At 37.1% G+C, this 24,975-nt stretch overlaps 1 protein-coding gene across 1 annotated transcript in view; it reads left to right on the plus strand.

Moving 5' to 3' along the window:
- The window catches only part of CELF2 (CUGBP Elav-like family member 2), a 378,130-nt gene that overhangs the window by 62,857 nt on the left and 290,298 nt on the right, over positions 1 to 24,975 (plus strand). Inside the window, exon 2 of the mRNA XM_069870320.1 lies at positions 2,719 to 2,754. Within this exon, the coding sequence (XP_069726421.1) occupies positions 2,719 to 2,754 (36 nt within the window). The remainder of the gene's footprint in view (positions 1 to 2,718; positions 2,755 to 24,975) is intronic.

The raw sequence follows: 24,975 nt of genomic DNA on the forward strand, positions 1-24,975 counted from the left end.
GATAATTACCATACATATTTTTGTTTAAAATTGGAATTTGATCTGACCAAATGTGAAATTGGCAACACAATTAATTACATTAAAATTGTATACGCTAAAGGCCTGCAGGGTCTTTGTTTAAGATTCTAATCACACTCGTATTCTTTACCACTGTATTGACTATTTTATAATCATTTTCAGAAGGCCAGCATCTCTTGTAGAAAGTTATTTAACGAAAATGAAAATCTTTAGAAATTTAGATTCACTGATCACTCACTGCTCTGCTCAGAAGCTGACAGCCTGTTACTTGTTTAACATCCTCTTTTAAATATAGCTGCTTCTGCTTCTTGAGGCTTCCTTCAATACCCACCTGCAATTTGCCTTATTGTCTCTTTAAGCTGATGAGCAAGTATTATTTTATAAAATATGTTCTATACTCTAAAGCAATAAGTTTTGTGCTATTCTGTTATTAGAGTGATAGTAGGTATCTAAAAGCTGGGGAGCCCCATTAGAAGAAGAAACAAAGAAATATCCAGCCTGAAGTTTTAGTCTAGGTTCTTTCCCCAAAAAAAAAGTTTCAGTAAAAGGAAATGATGTCTGTGATTATTGGTGGAAGGGACACTGTTGGAACAGTTTAGTGATCCCGTTCTTTGACAAATTACAGAAAGAATCGTATTAATTTTTGAATTATATAAGTTATGAGCAGGGCTTGGAAAATAAGGTGGTATGGTACCTATGTGCAGGAGTTTAATGAAAATGAAATATCTAAAAGGTACAGGTGTATCAAATTACCCTATAGAAATAAGGTCTGTATTGCTCTGTTTTAATTTCATTTTCTTATCTCTTTCCATTCTCCTCTTCTTGCTCCTGGCTCTCACTTTTGATGTCATTTATGTCATGGACTTTGTTCATCACAGGCACTTGTTAAATGCAGACCTGTCTGCCTTTGCTGAAGTGGGAACTGGGTCTTCTGAGTGGGCTTATATATATGTGGGTCTGTTGCTGAATGGTGTGTGAAGAAAAGGGTGGGAGTCATCATTTTACTTTTTGCTTATTCATCTTTGCAACCACTGAACAAGGTTCTGCTCTGTGCCTTTTGAAGAAAAACACTGGGAGGCTTGAGGCAACCTTCTGTGACCCGTAAACTACACAGCTTGAAGACAGAGACTCAATGAAAATGCAAAGCTGTGCATGTTTAGAGGGACCATTTTATCTTGTCTGACACTGTAATGAGTCTATAATTGTTTGTGTAACCATTAAGGAAAAAGCCTGAGTGTCAACTGGATGCTCAATAAAAAATAATTAATAAATAAAACCGCAAGATCCTTGTAGCTGCTAACAGTTCATGTAGTGCCAAAAAGCACGGGGGATCTAGAACTAAAGAAGAACTCTGAGTTATTGTATTTTTACTATAATTACTCTGTAGTTGCCCAGTCAATAAAAGTGGTTTCAGAACATGGTAAAGCTCTATAATAGCCTTCAAAAATATCCTTTTTTGGTTTTTTTGTTTTTGCCAAAGAAATTAGGATCAGGGGTTTGATCTCTATTCATAAGTTTTATACCCTTACAAAAAAAGATTAATAGGTTTGGTTCCATCCTTAGAGATCCTTAGTTTTATGTTTTTTGGAATTGTTGACTAAGGAAGATTTGAGGCCACCACCACCCAGATAAAACAAAACCAGACTTTTTTTTCCCCCCTCAGCATGTAAAAGAGGATGGAACAATTTTCTGTGCCTCAGCTGTAACCAAGGAGAAGAGGGTGTTACGCTGAGAATTGTCCCACACCACAAGTTCAAAGCTACAGATGTGAAATTTTGCAGTTTGGACCTCAGCTGAAGCAAATAGGGTATGAACTAACCAGCATGTACGCAGCAAACCTAAACATAGGACAGATATTTCATAAGTGAATGAGCAAGTCATGAAAGGAGGTGGATCTCTGGTCAGGTGCAGGAGAATGAACCTCTTTATGCCTCATTGCTATATTTTTAAGGTCTTATACGTGGAAGAGAAAGTAGAAATGGGGCTATTCAGCTCTTTCCCTGATCCTTGGATGAGATCTCAGCAAACGTGCTGGGGAGGGGAGAAAGAACATGCAATGGTGATAGATCAGGGATGTATTTTAAGGGCTGTGTACATGAGCAATGATAAGATACTTGATTATGCTTTAACGTGACATACCAGTTACACTAGCCAGCTTTCACTAACTCACGTTTGATTTCCTTCAACAAGTTGCAAATGCAGAAAACAGATTCAAACAAGTAAATTGGATCAAAAATCGCACACTTGGAAAATAATTATTGCCTATAGAAGATTCAACATTAATATGGCTTTTTTTAATTCAGTGTATGACATGATTATAAATCTCTCTGCTGTCTTGCTTTTGCTACAGCACTGGGAAAAGGAACTTCTTCCACTGGAAAATTGGCCCAGTGCTATGTTTTGTCTATGTAGGATCATGCAGTGCTGGGATTTGAAGTAGTGATAATTTTATGCCTAAAAAAAATGAGTAATGCAACCACTGAGAACTTTATTCTGATTAAATTGTTAGGTCACACTCCATCATCTGTTTTTCACATTCTTGTGTATATGCTCATGCAGAGGTTGCATCTGCAAATGATACATTTGCGTATAAAGCTGTGTGTATGTATCTGCACTCCTAAAAAATACAAGCAGTGTAAAGGCATCTTTAAATTTTAGGTCTAATTTGCAAACTAATTTTTCCTGCTTTGTGTCTTTCAGAGAGACTACCACAGAGTTATCTGGAACATTACCAAGGTAAGCAAGTTTCTCCAAACTGTATCTGTGTATCAATGTGTGGAAGGTACTGCAAGAAGCGTGACTTTTTGAGCCAGAACATGATCCTTTTCCCGAGGAAAACTGCTGGGATACTGAGAACTGGAGGCGCAGACAGAACACACACTTCATGCTATAGACAGACAAATGACTGTAAAATACTACTGCAAGCAACAGTATATAGCTTAAAGTGAGACGTTGAAGTTGCTTTGAGGCACCGCACAGTAGTGCATCCGATGAGAAAAAAAAAACAGATGCGGCTTTCTTCCAGCTGTGCAATTATACCCATTGCAGGTGGCTTGGCTTTTGCTTTAAATTTCACCTGAGGGATAAGGGGTGGGAAACTTGGAGGTAGGAGGAAAAAAACACTGTGATCTTAAGACATTTTCATTTGGAAAGCAGGAAACGAGCTTAGACCGAATTTTTCTATGCTGAGAAAGCTTTTCATAAAATAATAGAACTAGACAAGACTCTCAGGCTGTGATAGAGGTTTTTGGAGAGAGACCTGCCTACATATTGTCAGAGGATGCAATAAAATGCTATACTCATGCAGACAGAGAAAAGGGTAGCGAGAAAGGAAACAAAACAAAATAGGATATGGTAACTTGTCTCTTAGCAGAGATGCCTGATGAGTAAAATAATTGTACCCTCAGTCCTCTTGGCATCTTCTGCCACGAGTTTTGTTCTTTAAGGTGCCAGGAGGTTTAATGAGGGTCATGGTTTTGGGGTGCTTTGTTATTCTCTGATTAATACCAGTGTTGCAGTTCATGCAATGTATAATGTAAAAACAAAATTTCAACAGAAATCAGTTGTCCTTAAGCATGATAATACAGGCAAATTATTTCTGCAAAGAAAAAATGTCTGATGTTCTTTATGGTGCATCTTGTGTATATTAGTTGACTTGTCTACATTGATAAGCTGTAAAAATTTAGGTTTTCACTTACGTGATGTTTTTCCCCCTCTGTAATGTATCACTTTCTTCTGTAGGTACAAACTAATGCAATTCATATTGGTTGCTCATTTATTAGATGCCTTTCTTATTATGACTTACCACCACTTAATACCCTCAGTTGTACAAGTTGAGCTGATGAAACTTTGCCAGGTGTTTGAAGTACTGGTCAGTGACTGGGCCTACATGATACATAAAAGATTTTATATTCATCTTCATTGCAAAGAGAATTACAATTTCTCATGCATACAAAAAAAATAAAAAAAAAAAAAAGAAGATAGAGATTCAACTGAAGAGTTGCCTCCTTAATTAGGAATGTCAATAATGATGCTGGATTTAAGTGATAAAATATTTCAAGTTTGACTGCATGCCTCAATTGGTTAGTGTTACATGACTGATATACAGGAAACATAAAGTCCTTGTACTGAAGAAATGAATTCCAGTTTCAGTTAAAGTTAAAATGAGAGATATAGGTGCTTGAATAAACATCTGTTTTCATACTTGCCACTAATGATAGCCTAAATGTGGTTTTTGAATTATTACCACAAGGCTTTAATTTCAACTGTCGCAAGATGTCACAAGCAAAAACCAGATTATACAAGCAATGTGCACAAAATACTCTAATTGTGTTATAAATATTAAAACCAATGATCTTGTCTTGATTTAAAACAAATGTTTAGAGCTGTGTGCAGGTTGGCTAGTCCTCCAGCTTTCTCAGAGATTCACTTGTTCCTGCATTTCTCTAAATAAGCAGTTCCTTGGGGTTTTTAATCTTATGTTGTGATATACTAACCTAATATTTTTGGTTCTTCTTTCAAACTTCAAGAAAACCATTTCACTATTATTTATTCATAACACTGAAACAGTCTAATTTCCTCACCAACACCACATCTTCTTCTACCTTCACCCTGCAACTACTTTACAGCATATAAAATTTTAGCTATTGCACCTTGAAATAATGAAACTAGTAACTGCTTTCCCATAATCACTGTGTTGTTTGTATGTTATCCAATGGAGCAGAAAAAGCCCTCTGTAATGCCAGAAATCTAACTCTCATTTGTACAGGCAAATTTGATGCCTTTTTCTCAGAGCAATAATGACTTGTGGATATATTTCTCACTAGGATTGATCAAATCCTTTTCAGGCATCCACGAACCTGGTGGAAGGGTTTTCATTGCAAGCAATGTAAGTGTGAGCAGATGTGTTTGGAATGTTTTGTCTGACTTTCGGGAAGATTTAGGCAGTGGAGGCAGTAAGTTTTTGTTGTCATTAAAAAAATAAAAAGTGATGAAAAATAATCCACCAAAACCTGTCCTGAATTTTACATTGTTGAATTAAAGAAGAAAAGTTAGGGATATATTCCCAGAAAGCCCTGTAAATAGTCAAAAATTGCAGAAGAGAATATTTTGAGTATTTTTTCCTCTCCTATAGTAACCAAGAGAGGTTACATCCATGCATTTTTTAAAAAAGCAAATATACAAAAAATTGTCTCGGTATATGGTGACTTTTTAATAGAGTAATTTTCCATTAAATACAACTGATTGATCTCTAATGATTATCTTTAAGAGGAAGAAGAAATTACCTTACATCGTGCCACTTAAGAATATGTATCATTGGTAGGCAAAAGCAGAAAAATCTGAGTTGGTGGACATCATTTAGAAGGAAACCTAATAGATTAACTTTGCCTGTAGAAGATATAAAAATATTCAGCACAATTATATTGTATCAGTTCTAATTTACCAGTTACTTCTGATGATTTTGAGAAGCTCAGGCTGGAGAAGAAGTTGGAAATTTAAACTTAAAATATGATAAAGAAGCTTCAAAATTTTTATATTAAATGACAGTATTATATCTATGAATATATATTGTGTTTTTTTACGAATAAAGTCTTTCTGTGTGCAACAGCACATCAAAGAATGGATCTTCACAAGGAAAACTTTATAATAATATTAAGTTGTTCATTGCATGACCTATTTAGAGTACTCAGATACTTCTTGTTGTAGACTACATAATTAAATTTTAAATGGAACATGATAAAGAAATTATACTGGTGATCTCTAGAGATTTGAATACCCTATTTGGATCTTTACAAGAGCTAGTGAAGGCATACTTTAAAATTTAATAAAGGTCTGGCCTATATTTTTTTTTTCCTTTTAGATGTTCTATAGCTGCTGTGGCAGTCCTATTTCAAAATGCATTTGCTCTCAACATTACATAGACTGTACCTGCGATAACAGACCAAACTAAAAATATTAGAAGAAATATAGCTTAACTGGAGAAATCCAGCTTTTAAATATGATACAGAACAATTAATGAATGAAGATAAGCTCCTAAAGTCTTGTGGCACCTAAGCTTGTAACCACTCCTGCACAGACCAGCATCTGAGATAAGCAGTCGAGGGGAGCAGTAAATGAGCTAGGTGGAGTGCTCGAGCCCAGTGCAAAGCCCTGTGGGCACGAGGGAGATCATGTTTGGAGCTTAAACAAGAAAATACTCAGCTTCAGTATCAAAGGAATGATTTCAGTCTCTATCCACTTCTGTTTGTTTCTGTGAAAGTTACTTTATATTTAAAGAAGAACAAATATTTTAAATATAGACTAACCACATGGATTATTTATTTGCTTAATACTAGGTTAGTAATGATAACAGAAGTAAATTTTAGGCTACTTTTCCACTTCTATATAGTGGCTTAAGCTTACATTTCATTCAGTGGAGGTACTGAACTTTAAATGGTCACTTCTGCCTCTAATGGTTGGACTCGATGATTCAATGGGTCTTTTCCAATCTGGTGATTCTATGATTCTATGATTCTAAGTTGTTCTTATTTACTACTAAAAGAAAAATCAAGATAATAATTTGCATAGATATTTTTCGTAGGAAAAAAATGTAGAAGCATCTCTGCAGTCCCTGCTTAAATCCTCAGGTTAACTCAGGACACCTTGTATTTCAAGATAAAGGCCATCTTAAAACTGTCATTTAGAAAATTTTTTTAGAAGGGTGGGAGGAAACCTGCAATAAAATATGATGGTATGGATACACTGATGTGAAAACAACCGAGTATGTTCAAAATGGAAATTCAAGTCTTAAGCTAGTCTTAGAACTGTAATAATCTGCAAACTTTATATATTTTAAAACTGTGGTCTGGAGTAGGGTAGAAATTTGAAGTTCTCTTGAGTTGGCGTTTTTTTCTCCATCTTTTCATAAATTTCTTTAATAGTTCCATTCACTGTATAGACTTATGTTCTTGCGTGTCTACATCATTTTGAAAATAGAATTTAAGTACTGAAGTCACTTTGGTACTTTTGAAAAATGTTAACCTGCAACTTCACCATTATTTAAATCTAATGCAACTAAGCTTTTATCTAAAGGGAAAAGAAGAATTGACAACCCACCATATGACAAGCAAAATGAAATCTCTTGATCACTAACTGTCAGCAGTCTTTCTAATACCATTGTGTTAAAGAATGATATGTCTTCCAAGAAGCTAAGTACACAAGGTTTTGAATCATTTCTGTCTTGACAGCCTAACCCAAGTAACTACTTGTAAGTGCTTGGATGAATTATAAAATCTATGTGGCTCTGTAGAGTGAGTTCATAAAACTTCTATGAGCATTTTAATTACTATAAAATGAAAAGGATTTTTTTCCTGACAGTACTAGGGGCATGGACTAAAGGCCTACTTGATCACAGTTGCTGTCTGCACTCATTTTGCATGGGTGATGGGAGCTGGGGTTAGTTTCTGTGTTTGCTTTTCTGGTTGCCTTCCAGTTTAGGTCTTCTGCCAAGCTATTTTTTTTCACTCTGAGAAGACCAGGCTATACATTTCACCCCGATGTTTCATATACTGTAGACATCCTCTCATGTCACCAGTGCTGCTTTGCCAGTCATGTCAGGCTTGAACACCCATCCACCTACACCACACATATGCCTCTGTCAGTTTACAATGGAATTTTCCTTACCTTGATATAATACTGAAGTTTAAGTCTCCCTTAAATAAAGCAAGGATTTGGCATAGTCCATTTATGACCCTCTTGTCTAATGGAAAAGTTCTGCTTTGCACCTCCAAATCTCTTCTTAAAATGCACTTTCATTTAGAGGTGTATAAATAATAGGGCAAGAAAATGTTCATCTTGGGTGGCAGGCAGTGGTAGCTGATAAGATTATATCTCTTGAATGTGCAGCTATATGCATCTAACCAGAGTTAGTCTTTGGAAATTACATCATCTTGTATCTTTTCTGAAGCCACATCATTAAAGAAAAAAGAAAAAGATTCTAGCCCTCGGTATTTATGTGTTCTCAAGTCAAATGTCTTAAAGAGCAGGTTTTCCATAATTTGGATGCCTGCTATTTTTTGAAGAAAATCATCATTTGAAGTTGAGACTGGAGTTTAACTAATAACTCCCTTAAAAAAAAAAAATCTTATATTTGACCTTTCTCTGTGCCTCAGATGCTTACTTCTAAATACTATTTTCTTTCATCTAACCTCTGAGCTGGTTTTCTGTAATGCAAGTAGGACTGCTTATTAGCCATTTTATGTGCAGTATAGGAATGCCCTAATGTTATTTGGTCTTTCTGAGGTGCTATAATATAAATTACAGTAATTATTTGGGATAGTAATGAGTTTGATGTTCCTGTAAGTGAATCTGGATTGGTGGGGTTTTTTTAGGAAATAACACACAAATTGTGTCTCCACTATAATGATTTTTATTTTTTCTAAGGAAAGCATCAACATCATTGCGACATGGAGTTATTCCTTCTAGAAGCTGTCTGCTTTTTTTTGTTGTTGTTGGTTTACATCCATTTTGAAATATGTGTTTTACAGCTAATGCTAATCTTAAAGCACACTTATGATCGCTTTCTGAAGAGATATTTTTAAAATCTTAAGAGGAGCCTAAGGAGCAAAGGAGGTGATTATCCATATGTGCTTAATGATGACTTGCATTCAAAAATTGCTAAGATACCAATGAGGGGATTCACATTTCCTAAGTTTAGCTATCACAAAAGTCCTCAATGTAAAGAACCAGGGGAGAAATGAAGAGAAATAGATGCCTTATCTCAGGACAATAGTCTTCTCAGGTGAATAGTCTTGGGGAATTGTTTTTCTTTCTCCACTGCCTGTAAGTAGAGCCTAGATGTTTCACCTGGTGATAGCTTTAATTTAAGGTGAGTCCTAGCAGCCTGAGTTTTACAAGTGTTAAAGTGCCAAGTGACGTAAGCTGGTGCCTACTGGAATTTCGAGGACATTGGCATGCTTAACCTCAAAAAACCCTTCAATATTTGGTACTTAAGTCCTAAATATAGACTTTGGGAAGGAAGGGAGAAAGTCAGACAAAAATGATTGTTGGACTTGATACAGCTCTGACCCAGAAGGCAGTAACTCTTGTCACAGTGCAGAGTCCTCAGAAATGACAGCCCACAGTCTGAAAACAGCTCCTAATCCTATGTAGCCCTTGCATTTTAAAATGAGTGTAAGTGATTTTACTCAGCGACCTGGGTTTTGAACCCACAGCCATTTTTCACAAGCTGTTGTTAGTGTCTCTCACAAACACTAATGAATTGGACAGCAGAGCTTTATCTTAAAAGTCTGATAGGGCTTTTATTTTTATTCCCTATTTTGAAACTCTAAAACTAAAGACATATTCTGTCTTTTTTTTTTCCTGTTATTCACCTTTACCAGACTTCCAAGCATCTTTTAAACTCATCATACAAAGCATTGACATCCAAACGTGCCCAATGAGGATAATGTGCAGCAGAAATGAAAGGACTCAGATCTCTTAATTTCCATTCCTGAAGGTGAATTCCAAGATCATGATTATTTTTATTTATACAGTGCCTAAAGAGTGCTAAATACTTTATGGAACAAATAAAAGACCTCTTGTAAAAAGCACGCATTCTTATAATCTAATTTTAGTCTCAAATCAGCCAGTATGAATGCTAAGCAGCAGGGCTTGAAGGAAAATGGAAGATATATGAGGGCTGTACTAATAAGATTGAGCAGTTATTTAGGTTCGTTATCTGTTCCACTTAATAGCGCTGCAATATCTTACTGGTTTAAGTTAAATTTACATTGGTGTGTGGAGAACTTCTAACTGACTTAGAAATTGTATTTTTTTGATTTGTTCGAAAAATGAGCCTTTAGACAGCAGTTTGAATGAAGACAGAGAAAGGGACCATTACAGGTAGATTTTGAGAGGCCATTCCAATGTAAGAAACAGCAAAGAAATCAACTTAAAATGCAAAGCGTTTTTCCTCTCCTTGTTTTATTTCCCAACTCAGTTGAAACACTTGTGCTCCAAGTTAGTCATTTGTGTGTATCCTTAAGTTGTTTAAGCACTTAAGAGCATCAGAACAACATTATTTAGAAAGCCAGTGCAAAGGATTAAGCCTGTGGGAATATCTTCAGATGTAAATATGCATTTGGGAGAGAGGAAAATGTGTATACACATCAGCTTCTGGAGAAGCAGACCAGCAACAGAAGTTAAGGAAAGCTTTGCTAACATGGCAGAGTTGAGAAGCTTTCTCTTAAGACCTGTGCCGCACCATAGACAAGATATTTATCACATATTGTGATATGTATATTATTATATTTTAAAGAGTATTATAACGTATGTTTTATACATAGAAATTGATGGCTGGTATACTGGGTTTTTTGTGTATCATCCTTAGCATTGGTCCCAGGAAAGTAGTAGTAAAATACACAGACGGAACAGTGTCAGAAAACCCACACCAATAATCCTACGCCAGCACAGGCTCTGGTTTAGTGCTTTCTTCAGTGTTCTCTGCCTTCTGAGCATTGCTTTTATTTATGAAATAACAGCTATTTTAAAGTTTACAAAAATTGCAACTGTTTGAATGATTCTAAAAGATTTGTTATGAATTGCAAGCAAATCTTAGACAATTCTAAGTAAATTATTTAAGGGGATTTCAAAAAACTCCAAGAACTTAACACATTCCCCAGTGTTCAAGGTTAACAGTTTATACTTCATCTACATTATATTAAAAACATTTTTACTGGAGTCCATAAATGTTACACATTTTTAAAAGGCAATGATCACAGTGGGACTAGATGTGTTACGTAAAGCCAGAGACAAGACCTGCATGCAGTAATTGGTGACTGTTTTTTATTTTTTGAGGGTACTGACTTCAGATACTGCCTGTGAGACATTGCAGATTTTCCCATCTGGACCTTGCCATTAGAAGCAGGGAGCCTCTAAAGTTTTTATGTGGTCAGCAGAAGACGACTGTGAGCCCCAAACTCACATGTTCAGAGCAATGTCTCATAGTGAAGCTGTAACTCTTCTTACTAGTGATGATGCTTTGCACGTTTGGAGCCACTGAGGACCTACCCCACTTTCTATGTACGTTCTTCCAGTGTATTTTGCAAGTTGTGCCCTACGCAGCACTTCTACAACAGCAAAGTGCCAGCACTGCGCTTCTCTTAGCTGGGCTATAATGGAAAATATTTTTCATTCAGACCCTTGGAGTTTTTAGAGCTTTCACACTGTTTTCTGCAGGGAACATTTAAGCCTGAGCAAACCCCTGTTGTTGTAGAGTGGATGCAAATCATATCTGTTTGCCATAATCTAACCTTAAGGAATTCCATGGAGAAAGAACAAAGGGAAACAAGATGCCAGGCTTCACCTAACACACACAAAAAAAAAGAAAACTGACTTTTCATACCTTTCTGATTATTTTGATTCTGAACTTTCAGATACTCATCTAACAATGGTTCACATGCTTAATTTTGGAGGATAGCCCTGCTGATATCAATGTGATTACACAAGTCAGTGCAATTTGAGCATGAGTATTGCTGCTTTCTTATTGCGGTAAAATGAATATCATCTGATTTGATCCTGACTTTGTCACTAAGACTATAGACAGCCCTACTTGATTAATAAAGAAGAATGCGCGTGTGGAAACATAGTTTTGGTAGAATCCTCTTGAAACATCAACTAAGAATTGTAAAGTGGAAGCTAAAACAAATGCCCAAATGACTCCTAATTGGATATATGAGCTATTTAGATATATGGTTTGAGTTAATCAGAGGTACTGAGTAAGTGCAGGTGACACTGACTTTGGTTCAAAAGGCAAGTGTGCTTTTCTGAACCAGGCTATTAATTCAAGTTCTTAAAAGGTGGCTGTGACATTTAGGAAATCTGCTAGGGCCTGAAGCCTAGAAGCCCGTCTTCTAACTAGATGTTCAAAAATTATTTTCTTTGCTAAGATTTTCTCTTAGGGGGTACAGATTTTATTTTTAAATAAAATCAGCATCAGCACCAGAGAGCTCACAGATGCCAAAGGGACTGCAGCTTGCCATGTCTCGGTTGCTGGTATATTCCATTCTGGGACAGCATGGTGAAATAAGCAGAAGTTCCTGCAACTAAAAAGTTTTATTTAACAAAAATGAAATAATATTATTCATGTCATGAGTAATTGAATCCCCAGATGTTCTCATTCTGTATCAATGGCTGGGGACAATATGACTGTAGATAGGCTGTGACAACATGAATTGATTTCTTCTTTCTCTTTTTCCCTTTTTTTTTTTTTATTTTAAACCTGCAAAGTGACTGTGAGGATTTTTATAGCTGATTGCTCAGAGCTGGCATTACAGGCTGTGCAGCTGTAAAAAAGACCTTCTCATTTTCATTGAGAGTAAATAAAATAAAATATTGCAGAAATAGCATTGCTTTTCCCCAGTCCTGCCCCTGCAGAAATAACAGAGATAACTTCAATAAACCAATTGAACGTGGAAAGGCATTCACAGGAAAGGATTGTTGCTGCTAACACTGAATATTCAGAATGTAATAATAAAAGCAATCATATTACTAAAAAGCCACCTGTTACTTTCTTCAGTTTTTATCTAAAGCACAGAGCTCACTTTTTTGTTTCTGAATTTATAGCAGAGATGCGAAGTCCAGCTCTTTAGAAACCTTATTATATGCAAGCTACTAATTCCTTATTAAAGTTAAATAGGAAAGGATACCATGCTTGCTAGCATTTCTCAAGCTGTTAAAGATGGGTATTTCCATTTAGAAACAGAAGCAGAAAAACTTAAAGTGCTTGTTAAAGCATGCACACGCAGTGCATGCAAGCAATAAGTCTCTTTTGCTGAACTCTAAAATTGCGCTGATTATTTCTCTAATAAAAGAATAGCTATTGCACCCCTGACCCCAGAGAAGCTCCAAGCTCGGTGCAGTAACCAGCCCTAGCATCAGCAGAAACTCATGCAACCAAAGCACAGGCTGTGAGCTGAGTGTTGGGAAGACAAGGAAAAAGGTGGCAACAAAAGAGGCTTGACATACAACTTGTAAATGTTCTGGCTGATTTAAAAATTCAGAAAATGATTAATGATGAAGGTACTTTATTTATTGATTTCTTCCCCTGTCCTCCCTATGACCTGTTCTTCAGAGGACCTGCACAATTGTGTCCAGAGCTGTGTGTTTGACAGCTACCTCCTACTTCCAAAGAAAGTATTCAATCCACTATGAGCGTACAGCAGCAGAAACTCTTAATTGGCATTTTATGCTACCTTTCTCTTATAGAAATGATGCAGTGGTGATGTTTTTCCTCTCTGTTATGGACAATGCCTGTGGAAATAACACAGTAGCTGGAGCAGGAAAAACAAAAAAAAAAACCACACAGTATCCCTCAGGATAATACTGCATGTGCAGAAATGGGAAAAGAAATCATATAAGAAAAACATTCAGTTGAAGCAGCAACTTCTATCTTCTATTTCAAAACTTGCAAGGTGAAAAAGAGTGATGTGGTTTAAAGGGAATATTGATTTGGCTGAGCTAGGCATGAACTCACGCCACAACCCCAGTACTTCTCCAGTCTCTGAACTTTTTAGAATTAATGCAAGGGGTTTAGACTGATTACTTGAAGTTTTTTTCTGTAAAAACAGTGGGTCGGATGAATGGCATATACTCAAAGTGATTAAAAAATAAGTAAATAAAAAAAGTTACTTTAAGGACTGAGAAAAACTTTGCCAGCTGAGCTTCTTGTAGTGCTGCATAGTTCGAGGTAGGCAGTGTGAATCTCTATCTCGTTTCTTCTGCCTTCCACTTTATCTTGTGAATGACTGAATTTCTTCAGCAGCTCCTTTAGGTAATGTGGCATAAATGGGAAATAAATCCCATCATGAATTTGTCTCACAGTGCCAGGGACATAACAGACTTTTTAGATATTTAGCAATTTGAAAAATTTCAGAGCACAGGGAGAAGTTGAAAATCTGGCAGGCAAGTTTGGCTTGCTATTCTAAAGCAGGTTTTCAAATTTTGATCGTAAGTAGGTGATATTTTATTAATTTGTGGAATGCCGTAGGGCCTTGGTAGTGGGTGCTGAATAATAGAAAACATGTGGCAGGAGCTGTTTATCTTTACAGCAGCATAAAACTTGTTCAGGAGGAAGCCAGTGGTTCATCTGGTACTACCTAGCAGATGCTTTGAAAGGCAGGCTGGCAGAGTCGAGAAGAGGCAGCTATGGAAAGAAACACATGCAGGAAAATCTTCTCAGCTCCTAACTAAATTTTCACAGAAATAAGAAGATGCTTTATATCCCTGTTTTTTAAGGCTCCTGATATTCTAATTTTTCAAGAGATACAGTTTTCTTCTTACTTTCAACAGTGATGCTTTCTTTGGATGAGAAAAAACAAAAATATATTTCATTTTGTAAATTCAAAATTCAACTTTGCATCAACTTTTTGGTTCTGTGAGACAAGGCACAGCGTTAAAGAAGTACCATGAAGTTTCAAGTCCAATGTAAGAAAAATCAAATTGTCCAAAGCAAAAAGACACATCAAAAAAACCAAAAGCCCAGATCCTTCCTCAAGCCCATCTTTGATATTGTTTTGCCATGGTAAAAGTCTCTCAGAGTAACTTGAGGCAGTTGCACATGATTTTACTGTGTCCAGTACTGCCTGCACAATGCTCACTAGTGGGCTACTACTCTCAAGCATGCGATGCATCAGTTGTCTTTTGCTTTTGTTTTTCTGTCTTGACAACCAGGAATTTTCAAAATGTGCTTTCCAAAGAAAATCTGCTCCAACCACCAGTCTTTCTTACTGGTATTTTCTGACTTTTTTTTAAGAAAGGGCTTTCATTGCATATGTGCTTTAAGGTGCTGAGCCTTGATAACTGAGATATAATTTTATGATGGAAAGTCCCTCAGGGAAGCATGCAGATGTATTGTGGAAAGGTACTGACACTTTGTTCTTGATTTGTAGGAATGGTATGAACACTTTCTCTCCTTCTTTTTAACAGGAAAGAATATTAAATTTAAAAATAGACCTGTGTCTCTTGTAAAACTTCTGAATCTAAGTCTAAGAGATGGTTGAGTGACGTACAAATGTTAAAATCAGACTCTGCAATGCATTAGGTTGAATTTGAAACAGATACCTGATCACTGATGTCACAGTCTCCTTTCTTTCAGCTAAAACAGTAGCCTTTTGAATTTAAAGTGAATGCTGCAGACAGGGAAATTCTGTAACATGCTAGTAAGGGGGGCTGCTGGTGACATGCTCCATGCAGGAAAGCTGCCTTGTTATTGAATGCAAATGTGACTTAAATATGTAAATTATATTCAAGATTTCATCAGTAAAGCTTTAATATATAGAAACTATCTTAAAGCATTTAAAGAAAATGTTAATTGAAAGTACAGAATAGTGTTAGCAAGCTCTTTCAAAGAAAACTTCAATTCCAGGCACGTAACAAGGAAGCAAGTGCTCTGATCTAGTCAAACAGAACCTCCCATGGTAAAAACCTATAATTGTTTTAAAGTTCTCTAAAAACCTACATCTCTCTTCTCATCTCATCCCACACACTGTGATATTCCTTATGTTCCTCACTCTCCTCTCTCAGAGCTGACTTTCTTTGTAGCCTTCTCCCACTCCCAGCGTGCTGCCTTCTCTCACCTCCTACACATGGAGCTGCCTCCTGCTGCCCATACAACAAGCACTTCTCTACACATCCCAGCCCTTTCCTTTTCTTGAGCTCATCTGCACTGAATTCCCCACAAGGCCATCAGGGTGTCTCGTCCTGCCTCAAAATCCAGAGGGTGAACTTTGTTTTTGTACTCAGGAAAGCTCAGTAATAAGCCAGGCAGTGAATTTAGATCTTCTGAAAATGATCATCGGATGGAAGATATGACAGATTTTTATATTTAAAAATAAAATCAAACCAATTTTAAAGAATAAAGAGAGAGTGGTTGAGCTTGAAGTGCGGAAATGCTTTCACAATTGACAAGGCAGTTCTCTGCAACATAGACTTCAGTGGTTTAACCTCAACCAACCCAGGTCCAGTTCATCAACAAACGCTTGAAATTAGGCCTAAGAGTTAGAAGTGTGGAAACACAGAAGCACAAGCATCTCTTCCTGCAGCTCTGATTTTGATTGTCACTCTTTACCTACTCATTAAGCAGAGGGATTTTGGAGGTATTTGCTGTTACCTTCCTACCTACAGATGGTCTGCAACAGTGACAGCAGCTGTTCTGAAAGCGAGCATGAAGGGGGGTATTATTGTTGCTTAGCTATGTTTACAAATTTGTAACAAGACTACTATTTAAAGTATGTTCTTTTGTGACTGCATGCAATATGTTATCATCTAGATGTTACTGGATTGATGGAGGACATCAAAGGGATGTGGAACAGAGAGATTTCTCTGCTTTGGTATGGTTTTTTCTTCCAGAGCTTCTGTGAATCTTGTAGGTTTGGGCAGAGGTTGTATGGATTAATACTATAGCCTGTGACTTGTGCTCCCATGACCAGGGGAAAAAGCAGGGCAGCCACATGATAGTATTCAGCTGACAGAAGTTTACTCAGTAAGTCTGGGAAAAAGCTTGAATACAGAAAAGGCATAGTTCTATAGTGAAAAAACAAAAAATAAAAAAAAAAGCAGAAATAAAACACATTTAATTTTGCCATCTTGAATGCACTTTTGATAGAAGAGAAAAATTGCCAGCTAGAAATTATTTTTATGGTCTTTTTTAATGAATCATTACATCTGCAGACCAAAGGAGCCCAGCTGTATGTTATGCCTCAGGGGGGCTATTGGAGGACTGGTATGTTCTTGGGTGGCTGCTGACCATCTCTCCAAGCAGCAGTGACTCAGGCAGGTTGTGCTGCTTTAACTGCTGTGCCTCAGGGGTATGACCAAAGTGCACAACCCATTCAGGTGGGACCCAGCTTTTGAAACTGTCAGGGCCATATCAACCGAAATCGTACTTGAGGGATGAAAGCTAAGGACTTACCCATGTTCTTCTAGCAGAAACTTCTCAGTTTCAGTCTATCCTTTCTGTTGTGCTTTACATTAAATTCTTGCCATTGAAGATAGGGGTTTTTTGCTTGGCAACTCATCTATGAATGAAGGTTTCTGACTGTGTATTTCTATGGAAAGTGTTCACATGAGGAAAAAAAAGAAGACGGGAAACGCATGTAATAAAAAATTTAAATATAAATCTAAACTTTTCGGTGGGGAAGTGAAAATCCAAATGACATCATTTCCACTGGAAACGTTGAGTTTCCATGTGGTTCCCCACTTGCGTGACTCATTGATGGTGTCTGTGCTATTCCACTTGGCTTTGAAACTGTTCCCCACCTTCTCAGGTGAAGGGATTCATCCCACAGCCCTTTACACATCCGTGTTGGAGTGAGATGAATCATTTCTGTCTGTTTTCATGGCTGACTTGAAGGGCACCTACGCAACAGCGTTCCTATGGAAAAGTCCATGTCACAGACAGGTGAAGCTAAGGAAAAAGAGTTTCACTGTTGACTTTGCCATCATCGTGGTGTGACTTGGATTACAATTCTCATTTTCTCGAAATAACAGAGCAGGTAGGAAACTGCAGTGATTTACATATACCACCAAGAGGTACCATTTGGCAAACCACAAAAGTTAGGCTGATGAATTGAAGACTGTAGCAAAGTGAAAATGTATTGTGTGATTCTGAGCATTAGATGTTAATGAATACATTTTGACTAGTGAAATATATTTCATTATATTTCTTGGAGCAAGCAATTATCATTTATTGATATCGCTTGCATGCTAGGAAGCAGAACTAGAAAAATGCATTTAAAAATTGCAGCTAGCTGAACTGGTTTAATTAGAGGTCAGTAAAATGTAGATGAGAGAAAAAGTGCTGATCATATGTTTTGAGTTTGTTTAGGTTGGATGTGAATACAGAAAGCTTTATAATGTATGGCTGAAGGTTATACTGGGGTTCACTCAGAGCGGAAGGTGAGCATACTGTGGCTATTAGGGGAGGCAGAAGAAAAGATCATTCTCGGCAAAGCCAAAAATCCAGTATTTGCAAGATGTTTCCTGCATGTATTGTAGCTTACAACTGCTCTCTGTCAGTTTTCTGGTGTTCCAAATGTGCTGTCATCCCCCAAACATTTTAATACACCCATGTAATCAAATCAGAAAGTAAAGGTCTATCATTTAGTTCTTTCAATACCCCTGGACAGATTGCTGTCTCATTAGGAAGACTCAGCAAAGTAATTCAAGAACTGTAAGGCGCTAATAAGATGCTGTCTTTAAAAATGGATTGGCTGAGTTGAAAGTCTGGCAGGTCCCCAGAATGAATATCTGGCCACAGGCTGGAATTATTTCTGTGCTAATCTGCTTGGTGTGTTCAGAGGATCTACTTGGATCTTGTGGGGCTGGGGGTTAGGAGGCTGCTGACCCACAAAGAGCTCCCGTCCGTAGATCCACCCCACAGCAACAGTGTCCGATGGGTGGCCGAAATTTTTGCCATGTCCTGTAGCTACAGTTCATGGACTAGGATGCAGTCTGTGAAGAGAGGCATATTCCAAATATGCCCAGCCCTAAACTGTATTTACATTTCATTAAGGTGATGTACAGGCTTTATGTAGCTCTGTTTGCTGTGCTGAACCGAGCTGTCAGAGTTTATCACTGTCAATTCCTTTTTTTTCTGTGCATCCTTGGGAGAGGGAGCTTTGGATTGTAGAAAGAGAAAGGCAAAGAAAGAGCTGACAAAATCAGAAACCGCACTTCACTGAAGAGTCACTGGGCACAGCTCTTTAAAATATGGGGCTTGCAATTGCACAGAATTGATCTGGAAGAGATGCAAATTCCATCCAGAATAAATTCAGATTTACATTTAAAATGCAGCTCGCATGAGCACCAGCTAATACACCAGCCAAATTCACTCCATTATTAAGTTAAGAGACTATCAGGTGACCCCTCATGAAATGTATTAACATAATGTCAATAATGAGTCTTTTTGTAGGAAGGTGTTGAGGAAAAGTAAGCAAAGTTTGTAATATGGTACCGCACTTCCAGCCTGGCTCGTTTCTCGTTTCACAAAGCCTTATGTGATGGACCCATCTGTTCCCAGGAGATGAGAGTGTGTTGATGCCATTTTCATGGGAGATTTTGATTCCAGGTTGAAGCTTTCTGAATTCTCTGGAAGTTGCCTGAGACTTGGTATTCATTGCCTGGGGCTAACTATAGCCAAGATATTCAGCACATCAAGGAGAGATTGCCTTCACAGGCTGGGTGGGGCCTTTACTTAACTCAATCAAGGCTCATTAAAGCTTCAAATCTCTGAACGCACATTCAAAATTGAGTGACAGGAACTTCTGGGAAAGTTTTGTTGAAAAGCCTGGCATAACTGAGTAATTATAATATAGCAGTACTTCATATGCAACTTGATTGTCACAGCCTGTGTCAAGAGAACTCATAATTTCTGAAGGATAAGACCATATGTTCCAAAAAGAGCTTTCAGAATGTGGGACACTTGTTTTGCAAGTTATTTTTTTCCTCTTCATAAAAAACAAAGTGTTATGAAATGAGATTTAAAAAATCCCCCACACTTAATTAAACTGACTCTCCAAGAAGAGGCCCCAGACCTGTTGGATAAGCATGTTCTAAGAGCTGTGTATTCTGATTTACTTCTCAGTGTAGCTGAAATAAAATGCTGCAAAGATAGTTAAACTGGCACTGTTTTCCTAAATATAAATCTAAGAATGTATCATTTTTTTAAAAAAAATTATTTTTCCAGTTATACAGTCTAACGCACTAGTTAAGGACCTCTTGGCATAAGATAACAATAACCTTGCTGGTTATAATTGCCCCCTGAAACAAAGTATGGCTAGGACAGTCCACAAAATGTCCAGGCAGATTGTGTGTAGCAACTGAAAATGTTACATGCTGTGGTTTACATCAGCTTCGAATATAAATGTAGGTGACTTCATCATCTTCCATTTTAAGCTGTACATAAATCACCTATATTGCCCTGAAAACTTCTTGCATTTTGAATGTAAAGTGAAAAGGTAGCTTGGGCTTCACTGGTATTTAAAAGTCAGAACTGAACTTGATTTGACATTTCTGAGTACATAAGAATTATATAGAATTCTGCTCCAACAGGAAGGAATAATATTGACTAACAAGGTCTAGGTCTTCTTTTGGAGACCCTGAATACACACTGGCAATATTTTTAGAATTTAGGATTTATTTTCATTAGCAATAATATTCCAATAGTGGAGTGGTGAAAACCAGCTAGAGTCAGGTTGGTGGGTTGGGATATTTTTATCCCTAGTAAGGGACAAGCATAGAGGGAGAAGTGACTATTGTCTCAAGAGATTTTAATACTCATAGTCACAAGCACAACTTTATCGGCTAAACGAGGATAACCTTGTTAGAATCCTTAATCTATTTTCTTTGTGCATTTCATGTTGAAGTAAAGTGCCATACAGCAATCAGTTTTCACTTGCCTTGCTAGGGATAAGTTTTATATACACTGTTGTGATGAAATGGGATAAAATTACCCCTGTAAATATTTTCTTGACCTAGCTGGGAGACAGTCTTGGCTCTGCATGTATAACCTCTTCATTTTACCGTTAGCTTTCTTTAAATGAGCATAGCATCATGTAAAGTCTACCTGCAAATTTACCCACTTTAAATACTTGGAATTTTCTGCATGTTTTGTGTGTGTCTAGCTTTACCTGTTTTCTTAACATTGTGTATTTCAAACATCCTCTCATCACTAGCTTCCTAGTGGATACTTGCTAAATAAGTGACAGATACCTCCATTTGAAAGTATCTAAGTAGGTTTAGCATTTGTTAAGCTTGTAATGTTTGATTACCCATGGAGTATTGATTGAGACATTATATGAATCCTAAACAATATATTCTAACTGAATATTGGTATCAACCCTGCAGATGTCCTTATATGGGGCAGTCATTCAGTGCTACCTTTATGGTCAATAGAGAAAAGCAGGCACTTTTTCAAATAAATATTCCCAAGGTAGCTATCTAAAATAGGTTGCGTGGATTGCTTCCTACTCAATGGGGAAAACCAGGCATTAAAACACAGAGAGTCTGAGTTAGTTGTTCAGATGTGAACACCTTCTCTGAAGAGGTCTAAAGTCATATGAAATGTTTGGACCAGCTTACCCCCTGACTCTTGATGGAGAGGAAACAAAATAAATCCTTCCATAAATTCTTTCCATTATGACATCGCACAGAATAACTTCTAATGGACTGACAGATGCTAAAAGGATCGCTGATTTTCAATGATCTGTCAAGTTAATTAGACAGATTCTGCCTAAATTCTGCTTATGTTCCAAATCCCAGTGATTTGGTTGCTTGAGTTTTGGCTGGCCAACTTGCAATGTTTGAAGCAAACCATCTTGTCTGTAAAGGCTTCACTGACTGGTGTTAAGAATAAACGAATTCTGCAGAGGATAGCCTCCACCAAGCAGTTCTCTGGTAAATGCTAATGAGTATGAAGCAAGAGGTGTTCCAGAAGTGATGTGAGCTGCCTCTGCTTAACAAAATATCCACCTTTTCCCTGGTTTTAGTTTGTCCCAGTCCTCATTTCCTAATCCAGACAAACCTCCGGAGAACTGTTTAGCTAATGAATGATTGAAAAGTATGAACACCGAATTCAATAAATCAAGGAGAAAACAAACATAAAACCCCACAGAGATAACAAAATGTATGCTTAAATGCATCATTCAATTACTCTGCTAGCTCTTTTCTTCCCATTATGCTCTCCTTTGTCAGTACACAGTATATCTAAATGGCAATCTCTTTGTGACAAGAAACTTCTCTTCATGCCTCTACTTGCTGGTGCAGAACACTGTTGGTGCTTGGCAAATATCAAACAACAAAAAGAACTGATTTCAAGCAACGTATGAATTTCATGATAGTGAAGCTTCTTAGAGTTTTTCCTACCCAGTACTAAGGTGGCCACCAAACTTCACCAATTTGGACTGCACTCATCTTTCTGAATCAGGTCAACTGCTGTTAGATGGTTTTTAGTTCCTTGAATCACCAAGGGCCAAACAAGCCCCAGAAGGATTGCAATCAATATGGCATTATTCTTTAAGGATAAGTTAACCAGGAATCATATTGCTGTTACTGTTTGTCCCTGAAGATGTGATTTCAATCAGGTTTTCTGCTCGAGTTTTTCTTCCTTGAATATTCCTAGAAAGTTGGTTCATCAGCTTGGTGCAAACTAAGCAAAACAGCTTTTCTGCTCAGAGGCCACAGTTATTGCAGAATATAGAAGTTTCCTTGCCTCAAAGAACAGAGCCAACTGCTTTGTCTTGAGCCATTCTTAGCAGGTCTTTCTGACTGCCTGTAATGTGAGTAAGTCAAAGACAGGGCTAAGAATTGTATTATTAAGCTACATGGCATTGATGCTTTGGGGGATCTCAAAATCCTCACTTTCAGTGTACTAGCATCTGAAAATGATTGTACGATTCTCCAGAGATTTGCTTGGATATTGCAAGCAGATGTTAGAAAAAAACCTGAAAATAGATAGTCGTATTGATGAGTCCCATCATAAAAAAATAAAATAAAAATGTCATTACCTTTGCATCACTGTGTAGCTTAAGATGATGAAATACAATAGTTATTATAGAAGAAATGGTCTTTTTGCATCCTCCAGCTATAATCTATTGCACATGATTAAAACTGAGAGTCTTTACTAATTAGCTTTTATGGTCAAACAGTTTTCATGAAGCTGGTTTCAAAGAAATCAAAACTAAACTCCTTAAAGCTCTGAAAGACAGTATTATGGAATATGAATGCATAGATAATCTTTACAAGCTAGAGGAAAACCATGACTGAGCAACAAAAACTGCATTAAGAGACCAAGTAATAGATCAAGTATTGCAATATTGTGTGTATGGATAAGTGATAATGCTATGATTTTGTAAATAGAGTCTAAGTAGAGTGGGAGATACACAGAATGATCTTTTGTCTGATAGCATATACTGATGAAACTTCACATATTGATGCTGTGAAGGCAAGTAGTATGGATTTGATCAAGGTGCAAGACTTATTTCTTTATTCATCCTTGTAAATTTAAAAAAGGGGAAAATAGAATGTGGTGCACTGACTTCATCCCTTCTTTGCATTGTTCTGTTGGTTTGCCATATCTTCAAACTAAAACACAGCTTCGACTGACTTCATCCCACCAGTGTTGCACTGCATGTTCTATTTGTAACTATAACGATAAAAGAGCTTCTAAAAGATGCTTACACTGAAATGCAGTGGTTCTCTTCCAAGTCAAACTGCCTTAATTTGCCTATGTATTTGCGTAGATAAGCTTTACTAAACTGTGGCCCAGTAAATATCCTCTCTTCAGTGAGCCTGTAGCAAATACATTTCATGGAAGGAAGGGGAAGCACTGGATTTAGTACAGTTTTCAAAACAACTTATTTTTATAGCGAAAAAAATGTTTAAGCATTTAAGGGACTGTATTTCAGTCACTACCAATGAGTTTCTGGCTCCCAGATGATTTAGCAACTCAAGTATTTTTGAAAAATATTTCTTTTCCTCACTGAATTTCATCGATGAAATGTAACCATTTAATTCTTTTACACAAGAAAGGGGAGGTCTTAGCTCTTGTTTGGGCTTCACCCCGCAATGTAGTAGACGGTGGTTCACTGGAAATTAAAGAAAACACTCCAAAAGGGCTAGTCCACATTGTTTTCATGTTTGGACTTGATGATCCAAGAGGTCTTTTCCAGCCTGGTGATTGTACGATACTATGAAATTTGCCCCATTCTGTATCATTGATCCCTTCAACAGATGACAAATTTATGTCAAAGAGATCTTCAAACCAGTATTAAACATTAGAGACAGACACAAAAGAAGCAGCTCGCATAGGCTGGCTTTTTTTTTCAGGGAAGTTTCATAGGAAGACTTTATCCTTGTAGTTGTATTGTGGATCCCTACAGTAGAAACTTTTGCAGTTCTGATATGGTTTACATATTTGAGATTCCTGAAACGCTGCTTTCTTTGTTCCCACTGTTAATGTTTCTCTAATTAATTAACAGGGTAAAATTGAAGATGATTCTGCCTTAGGCTGAATTATAACAGCTCTGAGAATCTGCAAAAATTTAGTGTTCTCCTGAAATAGCACGGGATGACCACGAGATCCTTTCATTTGAAATGTTGTGCTCTTGTGCCAAGGTTTGGGGTTTTTTCGTTGCTTTTTTAATATGGCTTGGGGTTGAGGGTGAGGGGGAAGAATACCTAGTCATACAAATTCCTGGCATCATTTTCAAGAAATAAACACATATATAATAGTAGAATATTACCCATTCAGGGAAGCATCAGACTGAATGCATTGGAAGCAATTAGGTACGTACAGGCAATTCATGTTTTCAAACTCCCTTCCAGACTAGGTGGATTGTCTCTCGGAACCAGGAAGTCTCCACAGCCTGCTGAGATCATGGCTTCTGTTTTTTGACATTGCCAGTGTAGGCCAAATAAATGTAAAATTTGTCTTGATTTTGAGATGCATGCTTTATGTTAAAAATGCACTGATGGCTGTCATTTTCTATTCAAGATACTAGTAGACCAGATTAAAGGAAGCCTTGGAAATGCAACAAGCAGTTAAGTTATAAAGTGATCCAGATGCACTCTGTTAATAAAAGGGGAAAAATATATAAAAAAAGACTGTTTACTGTTCCAAGTGCTGGGAAAAATTTCTTTCGTGGTTGTATAATAGGTTCCATTGCTTAATGGACTTTATACAAGGAAAGGAGGTGGTCCCATTATATCATTAAGAGAATCCACTTCTTAGTTACAAGTTAGGATTAATTTTTACTGAGACTTAGATGCTATAAACCCCTGATGTGTGGCAGAGACTGTGACATTCTGATACAGGTTAATTTCTTTCCTTGCAAATCAGAAAACGCTGTGACTTGCAAAACAGGGGGAGAGAAAGGGGAAATATGCCAGTAGCTGTGCTTAGACTTTTTTTGCCTTTTGGCT

Source organism: Phaenicophaeus curvirostris, chromosome 1, assembly GCF_032191515.1.
Source record: "Phaenicophaeus curvirostris isolate KB17595 chromosome 1, BPBGC_Pcur_1.0, whole genome shotgun sequence".
Classification (NCBI taxonomy): Eukaryota; Metazoa; Chordata; class Aves; order Cuculiformes; family Cuculidae; genus Phaenicophaeus; species Phaenicophaeus curvirostris.